General features: G+C 44.3%; 1 protein-coding gene across 5 annotated transcripts in view; it reads left to right on the top strand.

The window, feature by feature from the left end:
• The window catches only part of WDFY4 (WDFY family member 4), a 285,801-nt gene that overhangs the window by 18,609 nt on the left and 253,568 nt on the right, over positions 1-13,624 (top strand). For 3 of the 5 annotated variants that reach the window (XR_013524374.1, XM_078343959.1, XM_035267708.3), the window contains exon 3: positions 5,232-5,466. Coding sequence is in view for 4 of the 5 variants with exons in the window: in XM_078343959.1 (XP_078200085.1) it covers positions 5,233-5,466 (234 nt within the window). In the remaining variant the exon portion in view is untranslated. Of the gene's footprint in view, positions 1-5,215; positions 5,467-13,624 lie in introns of all 5 variants that reach the window. The other 2 variants (XM_035267709.3, XM_035267707.3) reach the window with 1 other exon arrangement.

The raw sequence follows: 13,624 nt of genomic DNA, 5'->3' as shown, positions 1-13,624 counted from the left end.
CACGCAACCCACAGACTCTGGGCCCATCTAGGGGCCTTTCCAGCCCTTCAGTGCCTCACTGTCCTGGACCTCTTCCCATCATCAGTGCATGAAGGGTAGAGTGTGACTGGGATCACCAGGATCACATGGATGAGGAGAAGCCAATTCCCAGAGAGGGGAAGTGACTCAGTTAAGATACCACAGGGGCCAAGCTAGATCTGGACCCCTGCCTGTGACTCCCATCTCAGCCCCACTGCCCCCTCTGTCTTGAGGCTGTGTGAGAAGGCAAGTTTCTGCTTCAGGAGAGCAAGGCTTCCAGCCTGGTTGGTCAGGGATGTGGAGGGCTGGAGTGCTGCATGCCCCGACCCCATTCAAGCTGGGATACAGCACATCCAGCAGGGAGGAGTGGTCTTCTTTTCCTGGAGGCTCTGGGACTCCCTGCAGCCTCCTGCCCCCTTGCCCTTCCAAGGCCATGTTTCTCTGAACCCTTCCCCTAAAAGCTCACCTGCTCAAGAACTTTCCAGGGTAGCAAGTCTTCCCCAGCCTGTGTGACTGGGTGTAGTAGTTTGCCAAGCCCCTCCCCCCATCCTCGGCCCCAAGCAGCCACAGTGTGAGCCCAGCTGCCTGTGTGCGCTGCTGGGGTATGCTGGGCAGCAAAGCCTGGGCTGTCCACAGACCTGGGGGTGTCTGCTTTGGCCACTAACTGGTGAAGAGACCCGGGGCAAGTCACCTCTCTGCTCCCACCTCAGTATCAGCCATGGACAAAGGCTGCTAGCTTTGCCATTACTGGATATAAAGAGGATTACATGAAGAGTTGCATGTAAATGCCTGTACTAAGTAGGTGCCAGTAAATACCTGTCCCCCAATCCTAACAGTGACCTGTGCTAAACTGACTAATGCTAGAGGGGCCCTGTGAGCCGATCTGCTGTCATCCCACTTTACAAATGAGAACACTGAGTCAGGGATGGGTCTTGCCACTTGGTCTAAGCCCCTTGTGTTCAAACCCCAGCAGTCTAGCCCCAGAGTCTGTGCTGGGAGCCATCCCTGTCTGAGAGTAGACTCCCCAGGAGCCAAGGCACAGATGTGCTGTCTGTTTAACAGGTCGACTTTTGTGAAAAATGCCCTGAGCTCGAGTTCCCACAGTGGGGAGTGAGGTGGGGGGATGGTTGCGAAGCACAGGTTTGGATCCTGTTTTCATATAAAATTTTGATATTTTGGTCATCATGGATTTCTTGGCATTAACTTTGATCTTTAAAACTATTGCGTTAAATGATTACTTTTTGGCACCTCCTTAAACCTTGTGCAGAGGTGAGTGTCTCCTTCACTGCCCTACCCTCACCCTGGCCTTGCCTGGGACTCCCCCAGTGACCCTAAGCCCCAGTGGGTGGCTTTTCACTCTGGATAAGAAGAGGCTGCTGGCTTGTACGTGGGGCCCTTCTTGAGACTGAGATGGATTAGAATGGTTTCTTCTTCACATGGCCCTGCAAAGCTACTCCCTGTTTCCTTCTCTTTTCAAATAAAACTGAAGCAGGTATGGGATGATCAGCAGACAAGCAGGAGGTGGGGCAGTTGCAGCTTAGCATTTGAGTCAGATGCTGCTGCCACGCAATTTCAGGGGTCCACATTAGTTAGAAATTCTTGTTTTTCAAAAATCTATGTCTATTCAAGTGAAGGTGAGTCAAGTGTTTCACTTCAGTAAACATGGCTTCCCATGCACTTCAGAGGAGAGCTGGGCAGTTTCTGATCCTTCTTCTGGATCTCCAGTGAAGTCCCCACTCATCACAGTTTCATATTCTGACCCGATGCTCACTTGACTTGCCACTTGCTGGTCCTGAAGACGGGGCATGTTAGCAGGTCCTCAGACACAATTTACTGATGGAGCCAGTTAGTAGAGCCTGCAGGTGTGACCACAAAATGAACTTTACATGGTAGAGCCAACCCTAAGCTTGCTGTTACTGTGGCTTGGAGCTGGCTGTGTTGGTGTTAGGGATGAATATAGTGGCTTTCAGAGTCCTGGGGAAGTCCTAGTAGAAACCTTCTAGTAAGAAAAATGAACTTGTTCTAAAGAAGGGTCTAGGCTGGAGAGAGAGAGATTGAGATTTGGGTGCCATCAGCACATAGGTTAATTCATTCATGGATTCATTAATACTTTCATTCATTTATTCAATAAGATTTTATTGAGCATCTACTCTGTGCCAGCCCCTGCTATGGGCACAATATTCTTGACTTCACAAAGCTAATGTTTAGTGGATAGGTGGCCCTCAGGGGGTAAATTAGAGCCATGAGAAGGGCTGATGCCTCCTTACAAAGAACTCAGGAAATGAAGTCTGACTCCAGAACAGCAGCCGCAGGGAGCTCGGAGGAGAACGAGCCTAGACGGAAACATGCGCACCTCCTCACTCTGCAGCAAATACACAGCAAGAAACAACAGAGATGCGCTTGCTCTTGATTTTATTTTACCTGTCAAATTATCAGGGTTAAAAACATGGTAATAAAAAAGATTACACGTAGAGAAATGTGAGTTCTCATATACTTATGTAGAAGGACTGTCTGTCCCTTGATAGGATTGCTGTTTCAGGAGCAGCTGTTTGGAAATATGGATCAAGAGGCTGGAAAATTTATCTACTTTTAGGTCCAACTATTTCCTTTCAGAAATTCAGAAATTGATTGGGATTTTGTTATTTTATTATGGATATATAAAAAAGACTTAGACACGAAGCTTGTCATTACAGTTTTTTTATAGTAGTGAATAATTGGATATCGTTTAAATACCTAAGTGTAAGGGCTTATTAAATAAACAAGCAACATTACTCTATGGCCACCATGTAGCCATTAAGAATGAAGGCATTGAGGATCTTAAATGATGTGGAAAATATTCATAAGTGCTGTTTTGACTACACAGAAAATTATAGACTAATTTATTCAAAAATGGATTGAGATAAGATATCTGCAATTTTTAAAACTAACAAAGGACCAGCTTCTAGAATATACTCTCACAAAGCAGCAAGAGAAAGACAAAGAAGGAAAAAATAAGCAAAGGTTATGAGAGGTTAATTCGCAGAGAAGAAATGCCAAAAGGCATGTAAAGGGATACTCGTACTCATTAGTAACTTAGAGAAATGCAAATTAAAATGACAATGTGAGATCACTTTCCTTCAATCGGATTGAAAATACTGTAAAGCAAGGTGATGTCAAGCAGGGTGGCAATGAGGTCACTGAGGAGCCTTCAGATGCTGTGGGGGAAACAGCCTGATGCCAGCTTTCTGAAGGCATCTTAGCTGGTGGAACTTAGTTGAACTGAGCAGGCCTGTTCCCTTGACTCTGCCCTGCTGCTTCTGCCTTCATACCCAGAGTCAGTCATGAGATCCCAATGAAGGGACCCACACAGGAGCGTCCACCCCAGCCCTGTGTGCAGGACCGGATGTTGTGGCTAATCCAGCCATCTGTCACAGAGAAAGCCAACAAGTAAAATATGCACGTGATGCTCACTTTGGAACACAAGGCAGCAGTTAGAGGAAATGAACTTGACAAACACAGAGCCACGTGGTGGGGTCTGAAGACATAATGCTGGGTGAAAGAGTAAGAGCAGAAAAGATGCAGAACAGCATTCGCTCACTTAAGTGTATGTGGGCAGAAATCAGGTGCTGTGTGTCATGCCCTGTAAGGTCCACGCTGGTGGAACTGTACTCACCAAGCAGGGGTGTGGGTGGGATTGGGGACACAGGGAATATGAGTGAAGAACAGAGTCCCAGTGATAAAGGAATAAATGAACGCAGCCAGAGAGGAGCCCGTCCAGATCAGGGAGAAGGCTGAGGGATGTGAGCAGTTTCACCGCCTGCCCCTTATAGTCCACCCCCCAAAAGAAATAACTTAATCCCCCACCAACCCCCACCCCAGCGCTGTAACTGAAGTTGGCTTCAACCATATTATGATTGCGTTCTTACTAAACTATATATTCATAGATAGAAGCTGGAATGTCAGCAGTCATGTTTTCCGGGTATGGGTAAGCATTGTGTTCTTCGTGATTTTTGTGTTTCTTCCCGGTTTCCGGCAATGAACTGGCATGCTTTTGTAATAAGAAAATGATTTCCAAAAATGAAGTAAAGAGTAAGCAGCCTGTGTGCTCAAAGAGGAGCCCGGGGCAGATTGGGTTCTGCAAATAAAGAGTGGGCCAATTTCAGAGAGGGGCTGCTTAGCCTTGCTGGTGGCACGTGGATAACCCCATTCTAGCCTGCAAGTAATGTGTGTTTGGGCTAAAAATAAAGCACGATGTGCCCCCACCACTGCTGTAGCCAAGAGTGGAACCCTGGGGACCCACCTCTGTGTGTTCCTTGGTCGCTACCCTGTTACTGTTGAATGCCAGCTGGGCTTCAGGACGGCCTCCTGCGTGGGCGATGTTGCGTTTGGGAGGGCTTTTTTTCAGGGAGCCTGAACATTTTAGTTCTTTCTTAGAGTTTACTGAACTCCAGACAAACAAACAATAAACGAACCTATGTTATGCTGTGAGTCATCATTGACTGACAGCTTCTGAAGGTGTGTACCTTTTCGAGGTCACTTACCTGGTGAATTGGCCCTTGGATGTTTTCATCACGTAAGTTTTTGTTGTTGTGCCTGACTTGAGTGCACTTAGAGATGAGCTTCTGTAAGCTTGGGGACTTAAAGGGTCATTTTGAGAACAAAATGCTCTAAAAATATCGAGTATAAACCAAATAATGCTTAGAATGAGGAATCTGTCCTTTCAGACCCATTGTAGAAGGAAGTTCTAGATACAGAATTACATGCCTCTACAAATACCAGTAAACTATTTATATCTCTCTTATGTACACAGCCCTTTAAAAGAGAAGCAGCAACAAGTAAAACAAAACAAAACAAAACCAGGCTTTAATATTCAGGTTTGCGTTTTGACATAACCATGTGCCTTTGGCCCAGTTTCTTTACTTACCTAGAGAGAATAGGAGCACCTAGCTGTCTGTGTGGCTGTAAGTGAGTCTGTCTGAGTTTTGTTTACCAGAGCCCACAGTGCTGGGCACACACTAGATTGTGAATTTGTATTAATCACACCTAAATCTGAGTCCCATTTTTAAAAATGGGATTCATTATTTTAGTCAGTTTCAGATTCTTAGAGGAACCATCTTCAATAGAAACTGGGCTGAGTGAATACGGTACCTTATCCACAGCCAGAATCATCAGGAAGTGATGTGACAGGGGTGCTCACTTCTGCTTGTTCTGAATTCAGATCTGCTTTGCCACAGCATGGAGGCAGAAGATCTTTCAAAGGCTGAAGACAGAAATGAAGATCCAGGTTCCAAGAATGAAGGGCAGCTCACTGCTGTGTGGCCTGATGTCCCACATGGAGGGCAGTCCCCTGGCCCCACATCTCTCTGGGACATGTTGGAAAGGAAGTTTCTGGAATACCAGCAGTTAACTCACAAGAGCCCCAGTGAGCGTCAGAAGAACCTGTTGAGTCTTCTCCCCCTGTTCCTAAAGGTTGGTGTTCTTATTTTTGAAACGGTAAGGTGATGGGCACTCTGGGACACTTCTGGGATGATTGCAAAGTGAAGTTGGTTGTTTTATGGCATCACAACTGGACTCTGATTGATTGCTCGGGGAGAGTTAACTTAGCCTGCTGGGGCACTATAACAAAATGCCATAAACTGGGTAGTTTAGACAAAACAGACTTTTATTTCTCATGGTTTAGAGCCTGGGAAGTCTAAAATTAAGGCAGATTAAGGGTCTGGTAAGAGCTTACCTTCTGGCTCATGGAAGGCGCCTTCTTGCCATGGCCTTATGTGGTGCAAGGGGTGAGGAACCTCTCTCAGGCTTCCTTTACAAGGGCACTAATCCCATTCATAAGGGCAGAGCTATATTACTTTCCAAAGATTCTACCTCCTGTTACCATTGCCTTAGAGATTAAAATGTCAACACATGAATTTTGGGGAGACCCTTGATAGGGTATCATGCCAAAGATGACAAGCAAGTCTCATTTGTAGGGTGGGGAAGGACTTAGAAGGACAGATGGTTAGCTTCTGACTAATACTGTTTCTTTTGTTTAAAAAATATTATATTGTTCAACCACAAACCCAATTTGGGTGCCAGAGGTAAGACCAGCTCTCTGGAAGAGAGAAGAGGCTGGTGTGTCCTGACATAAGAGTCACACAGGTGGCTGGCAACCTTGCACCCTTGCCAACATGAAGGCCTGGGAGAGCCAGAATATCTTGCATCAAATAGTTCCAATAATGCAAAGTGAGATAAAATCAGTGGAGATCACCAGAGCTTCACTCACAAACCCAGTCACAGCCCCACTAGGGAAGCCAGTGCATCTACTGGGTCTGCACTCTGGCTTGTGTCAGTTGGAGACAGCTTGGCTGTAAGGGATTTCTTTTGTTTTCTGGAAGCAGTGCTTCTGCCAGTGAGGTCTGCCTTATAGCTGAAGTCCAGTTGTAGCATTGAAAGCACTTTTTATGAGGACTTAGCAAGCATTTACTTCACTATGGATTTGGGGTTATTTTTGAAAAGCATATACCTACAAAACATTCAAAGCACAGAGAACACGAGCTACCTTTCATGTTTGAAAGTTGACTAGGGGAGGGTAGATGGAGGCTTTGGCATGTTTTCATTGGGAAATGGCTTTGTAAATATATTTCCTCTATCTTATTATCAGAAATATTTAAGGCTTTCCAAAGATGACTTAGAATCTTCTTGGGAACACATTTATAGGATGCATTCCATACTTATTATGTCTTTCTGTAAAAAGTTGCTGAGTATTTCTATTTCTAGGTCCTTAGCAATCCCATTAGTGGGTATATATCCAAAGGACTATAAATCGTTCTACTATCAGGACACATGCACACGAATGTTCATTGCAGCACAGTTTATAATAGCAAAGACCTGGAACCAACCCAAATGCCCATCGAGGATAGACTGGACAGGGAAAATGTGGCACAAATACACCATGGAATATTATGCAGCCATCAAAAACGATGACTTCCTGTCCTTTGTAGGGACATGGATGAACCTGGAAACCAACATTTTCAGCAAACTGACATAAGAACAGAAAATCAAACACCGCATGTTCTCACTTATAGGTGGGTGTTGAACAATGAGAACACATGGACACAGGGAAGGGAGCATCACACAGTGGGGTCTGTTGGGGGGAAATGGGGGAGGGACAGTGGGGGATGGGGAGTTGGGAAGAGATAGCATGGGGAGAAATGCCAGATATAGGTGATGGGGAGGAAGGCAGCACATCACACTGCCATGTGTGTACCTATGCAACAATCTTGCATGTTCTTCACATGTACCCTGAAACCTAAAATGCAATTAAAAAAAAGTTGCCAAGTAACTCACTGTCCATTAATTCATTATTTTCCTCCACATTTTGGACTTGTAGTCTCCTTCATCTCATTTCACAGACTGTATAACTAGTGCTAGCTTAGGAGAGATGTATAAAGTTTCTCAGCCCTAGCCCTAGACAGGGCTCTGACAACCCCAGATTCTGAGAGGTGGGACAGTCTTACCCCAGTTCCCAGATCAACTTTGCCTTATGGAAGGGACAATTTGAGCAGTCACCAGCCCCAGTACAGGTCACTGGTGACATTGCTGAGCTGCTGGTTCTGGGTAGCACCTTTCCCACCTACACAGGCAGCCTGGGCTCTGACAAAAGAACTCTGCACCTAAGAGTCAGGATTCGGTTCTTCTTCACCTCCCTGTTGTTTACTTGAGAATTCATTTGTTCATTGTACAAATATTTATTAAGCTCCTATACTATGTTCTAAGGCCTGGGCTATGGGAGTGAAGAAGACAGAGGTCCTGTCGTCATGGTGAGTGGGACCCAGAGCAGAGGGCACCCAAGAGCACACTGCGTGTTCCATCTGGCCTGCAGTGGTTCAGAATGAACCAGTGGTCATTTGTTTCAGAACAGAAAGTTTTCATATGAAAATCAGATTTCTAAATTCTCTTGAAAATTTTGGTAGATCTAATACTGACAGTTGTATGGAAAGGGTTACGGGGTTCCTTGGCTTACCTTAGTGTTCGCCCTAACATCTTTCCCCCAACCCATATTTCTAATGAATGTTATGTCACCCTACAGACATGTGAGCTTGTGACTCCGTATTAAACTGTTATTATTATACGTGAACCTTGATACTAGTCTTCGTTTCCCAAACCCTGTCCCAATAATTGGAGGCATAATGGCCCTGTTGTTGAACATGTGGACTTTCCAGTCAAACAGATCAAGGCTTAAGTCCTGGCTCTATCACTTATTTATTTGCTGTGCACCACTGAGCAAGTTACCAGCTATTGCTGAAACTCAGTTATCCGTAAAGTAGAATTAATAGCATTTTGCTGAGAAACTGTGAGAGTAAGACAAGACAATGATTATAAAGTCCACAGCTCATGGAAAGTAGACATTATTCCATTACTTTTCCACCAGCCTCCAGGGTACTTACTGTGCATGGACTGAAGCCTTTGAGATTCCTGTCACCATGATCCCCCAAACTGCTGGCACAATCTGTGACTCTTGATCCCTGGAGCCCACCTCTGGCAGACCCTGTAGAGGCAGGGTGTTACAAGCTTCTGATAATTTACTTAATATCTGCATTATTTTGTTAATTCCTACCTGCCTACAAAACACTGTTTCTATTACGCTGTGACTAGTAAAACCTGGCCAGAATGCTCAGCCTTCTTAATTAAGAGTCAGTGGTGGAAAGAAAGGTGGGGAAGATGGGAGACTTTTCTCAGGTGTAGTGAAAATTAAGTGTAACCTGAGATGAAGCCTGAGAGCATTTATTGGAATATAGGCCCTTGTGTAAGGAGATAAGCTTGAACAAGTCTGTTCTGAACTTTATAACCACAAAGCAGTGTTTTTAAGGTTTTCCATGAAGTTCCTCCCTTGGAAATTACAGAGCCTAAAATGTTAATGCTACTTCTCCTGGAATGTGGCTTCTAACATCAAAGCCTTCTGCATGTATTGGTTGTCATGGAAACCATACCCTGCCTGGGCTCTGAGACTCCCGAGTACAAACAAGAGTCCTGAACTCCCATGTGTGATGGAGCTCAACTCTCTGTACCTGACTCTCTTCATTTTGGGCCCAAAGAAAATTAATTAAGATGATTTGGAATAGTCTTTGTTCCAAAGCCATGCACACAAGGGATTTTGAATTGTCACTTCTGCTTGGAAACGGCTGTGTCCCTGGGGTGTAGGGTCTTGTCTGACTGACCCAGCCTCTTTATTGGTCAGACTCTGCATGGAAGGAGTGATCTATATTGTAGTTGGGGCTGGGTGAATCAGGATGACAGCTATGTGTGTCTTTCCTAGGTTGCTGTCACCTGGTAGCTTCAACCTTGTGAGTCATGAGATTTGATAATGGGCGTTGTCTTGTTCATCAGACTCCCTCAGAGCTACTTCTTCCATATCTTCTTCCCAGAGAAGAACTTCCCTTTAGCCTGTCTGGTTTTCTCCCATATCGGTCTCCTCCAAACACAGAGCAGGCATGATGAACTTTCCCCTATCTATGCCATTGTTTATACCTGAATCTGCAGTCACTGCTAGGCAAGTACAAAGGTGGGCTTGGTTTCTGCTACAGTGAATCCCAACCCCACTGCCTCTTGAGTTGAAGAGAGGCTGCAAGGGTGCTAACCTACTCAACACTTTGGCTACTGTCCAGGTACTAAGGAAGAGCCTAAAGGAATCTCAACAAACTGGAATCCAAAAGGGAGCTGCCCTGAGGGGAAGAGTGAAAAACGGGGTTCTCATCCAGAACAGCAGGCTCCCTCCTCACCTAAGATTCCTCAGTCCTCTTCTTAGGTCAAAGAGTTCTTAGCCAGGGCAAGTTGAAGACTGTTTCAATCCTGATCTAGGGTCAGATCCTTCCAATCCAGACTTTTCCCCCATATTTTATTTCTTTTTAATATTACTCTGTTCTTTCTTTGACCTGTGCTAACCAATCTGTATATTAGAAATGAGGCTAAGAGATGAAATGACACCCTAGGTTCCAACACAAGCAAAGGGCAGAGCCAAAACTTAAACTCAGGTACCCTGATGCCCAGGTGAGCAGCTGTTTCCACTGAAGATAGCTAGGAAATATCCAGCAGGCTCTAACTAGCTAGCCAGACCTTCTGTTCAGTGCTTACATGTCCTCACAATAATGATATGATGTAGGTAGTATTTTTATCTCAGCTTTATAAGTGAGGAAGGAAAGGTTTAAGGATATTGCATAACTTGGCCAAAGCCACCCAGTTGTCAGCTAGGAGCAGAGCATCACCTGGGCAATCTCTGCATTGTTTACCTCTGGGTGTCCTTGCTCAGTGCTGGGGTTCCTAGGACAGGCCAGATCTGGTTTTCCTTTCCTTATCCCATCCCTCATTGGACAATAGTTTTGCCTGGCTAACACCTTCCTTTTCCTTCATCTCAACTAGAATGTCACTCCCACATGTAGGATGTTTAGATTGCTACTCTAGGATGTTGCAGATAGGGAGGAAGTTTTACTTCATCACACAGAAGCAACACAGTGCCAATGACTTCTGTGGTGTGCAGGGTAGTGCTTTTAAGAAAGACTCAATACACTATTCTCTTCCTGCCAAGAGCCTTGGACTTTGGTCTTTTGAAACCTTTCCCATCATAGGCTCTGACATCAAAGGAAGAAGGTATTCTTGCAAGCGTGGGAAGGTTCTGGCCTTTGGAGGAAGAAAAGCACTTGAGGTTCTCACATTACACAGAGATATCCTGTGATAATAGAAATAGGGAAATCTAGAGCTACAGAGGGAGCCACTGAAGTTTGTTCTTAGAATGTGGACTTTGAGAGAAAGCAGAAAGCAAAATAGAGAATCCTCAGCAATTTGTGTAAAATCTCTCAATGACTGAGATCGACAATCTCGGGGGTGGGACTGCATTGAAGTAAAGGGAGATGTATGTTCTTCTTCCTGTCACTTGGCATACTCACTCCTAGATGTCCTGTCACTTGGCATACTCACTCCTAGAGTCTAGCTGCCATGTTGAGGAAGCCCAAGTAGTTCTGAGTGAATGCCTGTGTGGAGAGGATCCAAGGCCCTGACCTTGAGGCTATACTTACTGCTGGCTGCCAGCACCATCTTGCCAGCCCTTCCAAGAGCACATCATCTTGGTAGTGGACCTCTTAGCTCCCGTTAGCTGCCCTAGCAGAGTGGAGCACAGAAAAGCTGTCCCTGCTGAGCCTTGCCCACATTCAGATCCATGAGCAAAATAAATGATTGCTATTGTTTTAAGCCACTGAATTTAGGGGTGGTTTTTCATGTAACAACCTGATTTTCCAGGTAACTGAATCAGTGGGTAACATAAGAAGGAATACATCCATTTCCTAGTATGGAGGGATTGAAATGAACACTAACTTAGTTGTATTTAGAGGTTAGCGTATTTGGGTTTGTTTGTGTGTGTGCATATGCACACATTCCTAGGCTGACTACTCAGACAATGGTGCAGAGTTTATGATGTTGACTATGATCAATCATTCTTGTAAAACCCAAGGGTGGATCTAACTGATAATTGAAGAAAGATAAACACCATTAAGTAAAATACCAAAGATGATCAATAGTTATTTTTAAGTATGGTGTCCAAGGGGTGAGCAGGGTAAACACCCCTGTTTGTCCACTCCTGACTCTACCCCATCTTGGAGTGGGGCCTGCAACATGGTTTTTTCCCCATCATAGGGAAATAACATTTCTGCTGTTTTGTTATTTTAGCAAAATTTTGATGCGCCATTTTTTTTTTAACAGAGAAGAGGGTCTACTGTGTCATACTAGCAGGGAAACTTCATGCAAAGTCTCAGACATGTTTTGAGCTCACTTAAAGACAAACCCCCCAAACTCTGCAGTAATGGAGTAATAATGACATTTTGCTCATGCCGGAATACCAACCGTGTTCCCTTTGTCATTGGAAATCTGGGTTTTTCCTCTCATCTCCCCTAGAGCTTTTGCCATTCTTTATTTGCCTTTGGAGACCAGAGCATGATTTTCTTTCTCTTTCTTCCATGTGAGGGGACAGCCACGAGGCATGATGATGCAGCTTAGATAATGTTAGCAAATAAAAGTTTTTAAAAATATTGAGCAATATTTTCCCAGCATGTAAGTCCCAGTTTGGGAAAAATTAGGGCCTTTTGGAAGCTGCCTTAACTCTTCGGGGTCCCCACGGTACCATTCAGTAAATGATTGGCTCTGTGCATCAAACAGCACCCTGGTGGCCTGAAAGAGTTAATGCAGCTTCTAAAAGTGCCCTTCGAGGTCCCAGGAAGGAGTCTGGGCCTTGGGAGATCTGGCTTAGAGCACAATTACTGTTCAGCTCACTGTGGCCCAATTTGCTTTATTGTAGAGTGCCTCCTGGAGTCCCACTGCTCCAGAGACGATATAGATGCTTCTGAGTCAACTGCCTGCAAATTGGTCTTTGAGGGGTTTGTCAGTGCAGGGAGGAGTTGCAGGGATTTGTTAGAAAGACATCATAGCAGAGTTCCCGTTTCTAGGGAGGGAAATCATCTTGCCACAGAAATTCCAAGTCGAAAGTACAGATGTTTTATCTTCAGGGATTAACAAGTCTGAGTGGCAGCTGGCTTCTAGGTGACAGCCATAAGTTTCGTAGATGTGTAAATGCTATTTTGGGTATGTGCATGTGTGTGTGAAATAATTCAAACCTTGACTCTGCCACCTAACTGATTCCTCTTAAACTCCAGCTCAGCCTCAGTTTCTATAAAGTGGGCATAATAATAGTACAAACCTCAAAGGCTGGTTGTGAGGACTAGCGGATCTAATGCATGGAAGCGTAATACACGGTGTAAGTGTTTGGCATAGCACACAGGCTCAAAACATTTAGTCGTTGTTACTGTGTATTGTGGGTTTCATATTTGTTTCATTCACTTACCAAGTATTTGTTGGAGGTCTGCTTTGTCCAATAGTGTTTAACAGCAATGTAGCATTTTGGTTGTTTTAGCAAAGTTCTAACCCACTACTTTAAAAAAATTTACATAAGAAAATGCCAACCAAATCTATTTATAGGGTAGAAAAAAATTCAGATCCATACAAAATTTTGCTCAAAACATGTGAGTACTCACAAGCCAGTATATAATAAATAAAACACTTTGGATAAACTAAAGCTCCCTGTGTACACATTCTTTAGCTCATTTCCCTCCCTTCGTCCTCCAATGGGGTTTCCTCTCTTGAATTTGGGATACCTCATTCCCTGGGTGGATGTTCACTTCTATTAGCTGCATATACAGCCATCTGTAATATGCAATCTAGTCTTGCAGGATTTTGTAGACTCTTATTGTCGTATACTTGTACTACTTGCTTTTTTCACTCAACATTCTATTTCTGGGATTCATCCATGTTGGTGCATCTAGCTCTGTTTTCTTTTCAGTATTATGTAGTCTCCTATTCTATAAATATACCACAAATTATTCATTGTCTTATCAATGCATGTTAAGTATTTTTTCCAGTTTTTCATAGCCGCAAGTAATGCCCCACAAATATTTCCTGTCTAGTACCTGGGCCAGCATTTCTTTGGAGAATATATCTAGGACTGAAATTGCCAGGTGGTAGGGTGTGTGCCCTGTAACTTTATTGGATTAGGTTAAACTCTTCTTCAAAGGGTTCTTCCAACTGATACTCTGTTAGTAGCACGTGG

Source organism: Callithrix jacchus, chromosome 12, assembly GCF_049354715.1.
Source record: "Callithrix jacchus isolate 240 chromosome 12, calJac240_pri, whole genome shotgun sequence".
NCBI lineage: Eukaryota > Metazoa > Chordata > Mammalia > Primates > Cebidae > Callithrix > Callithrix jacchus.
This window is presented reverse-complemented; position numbering and strand designations above follow the sequence as displayed.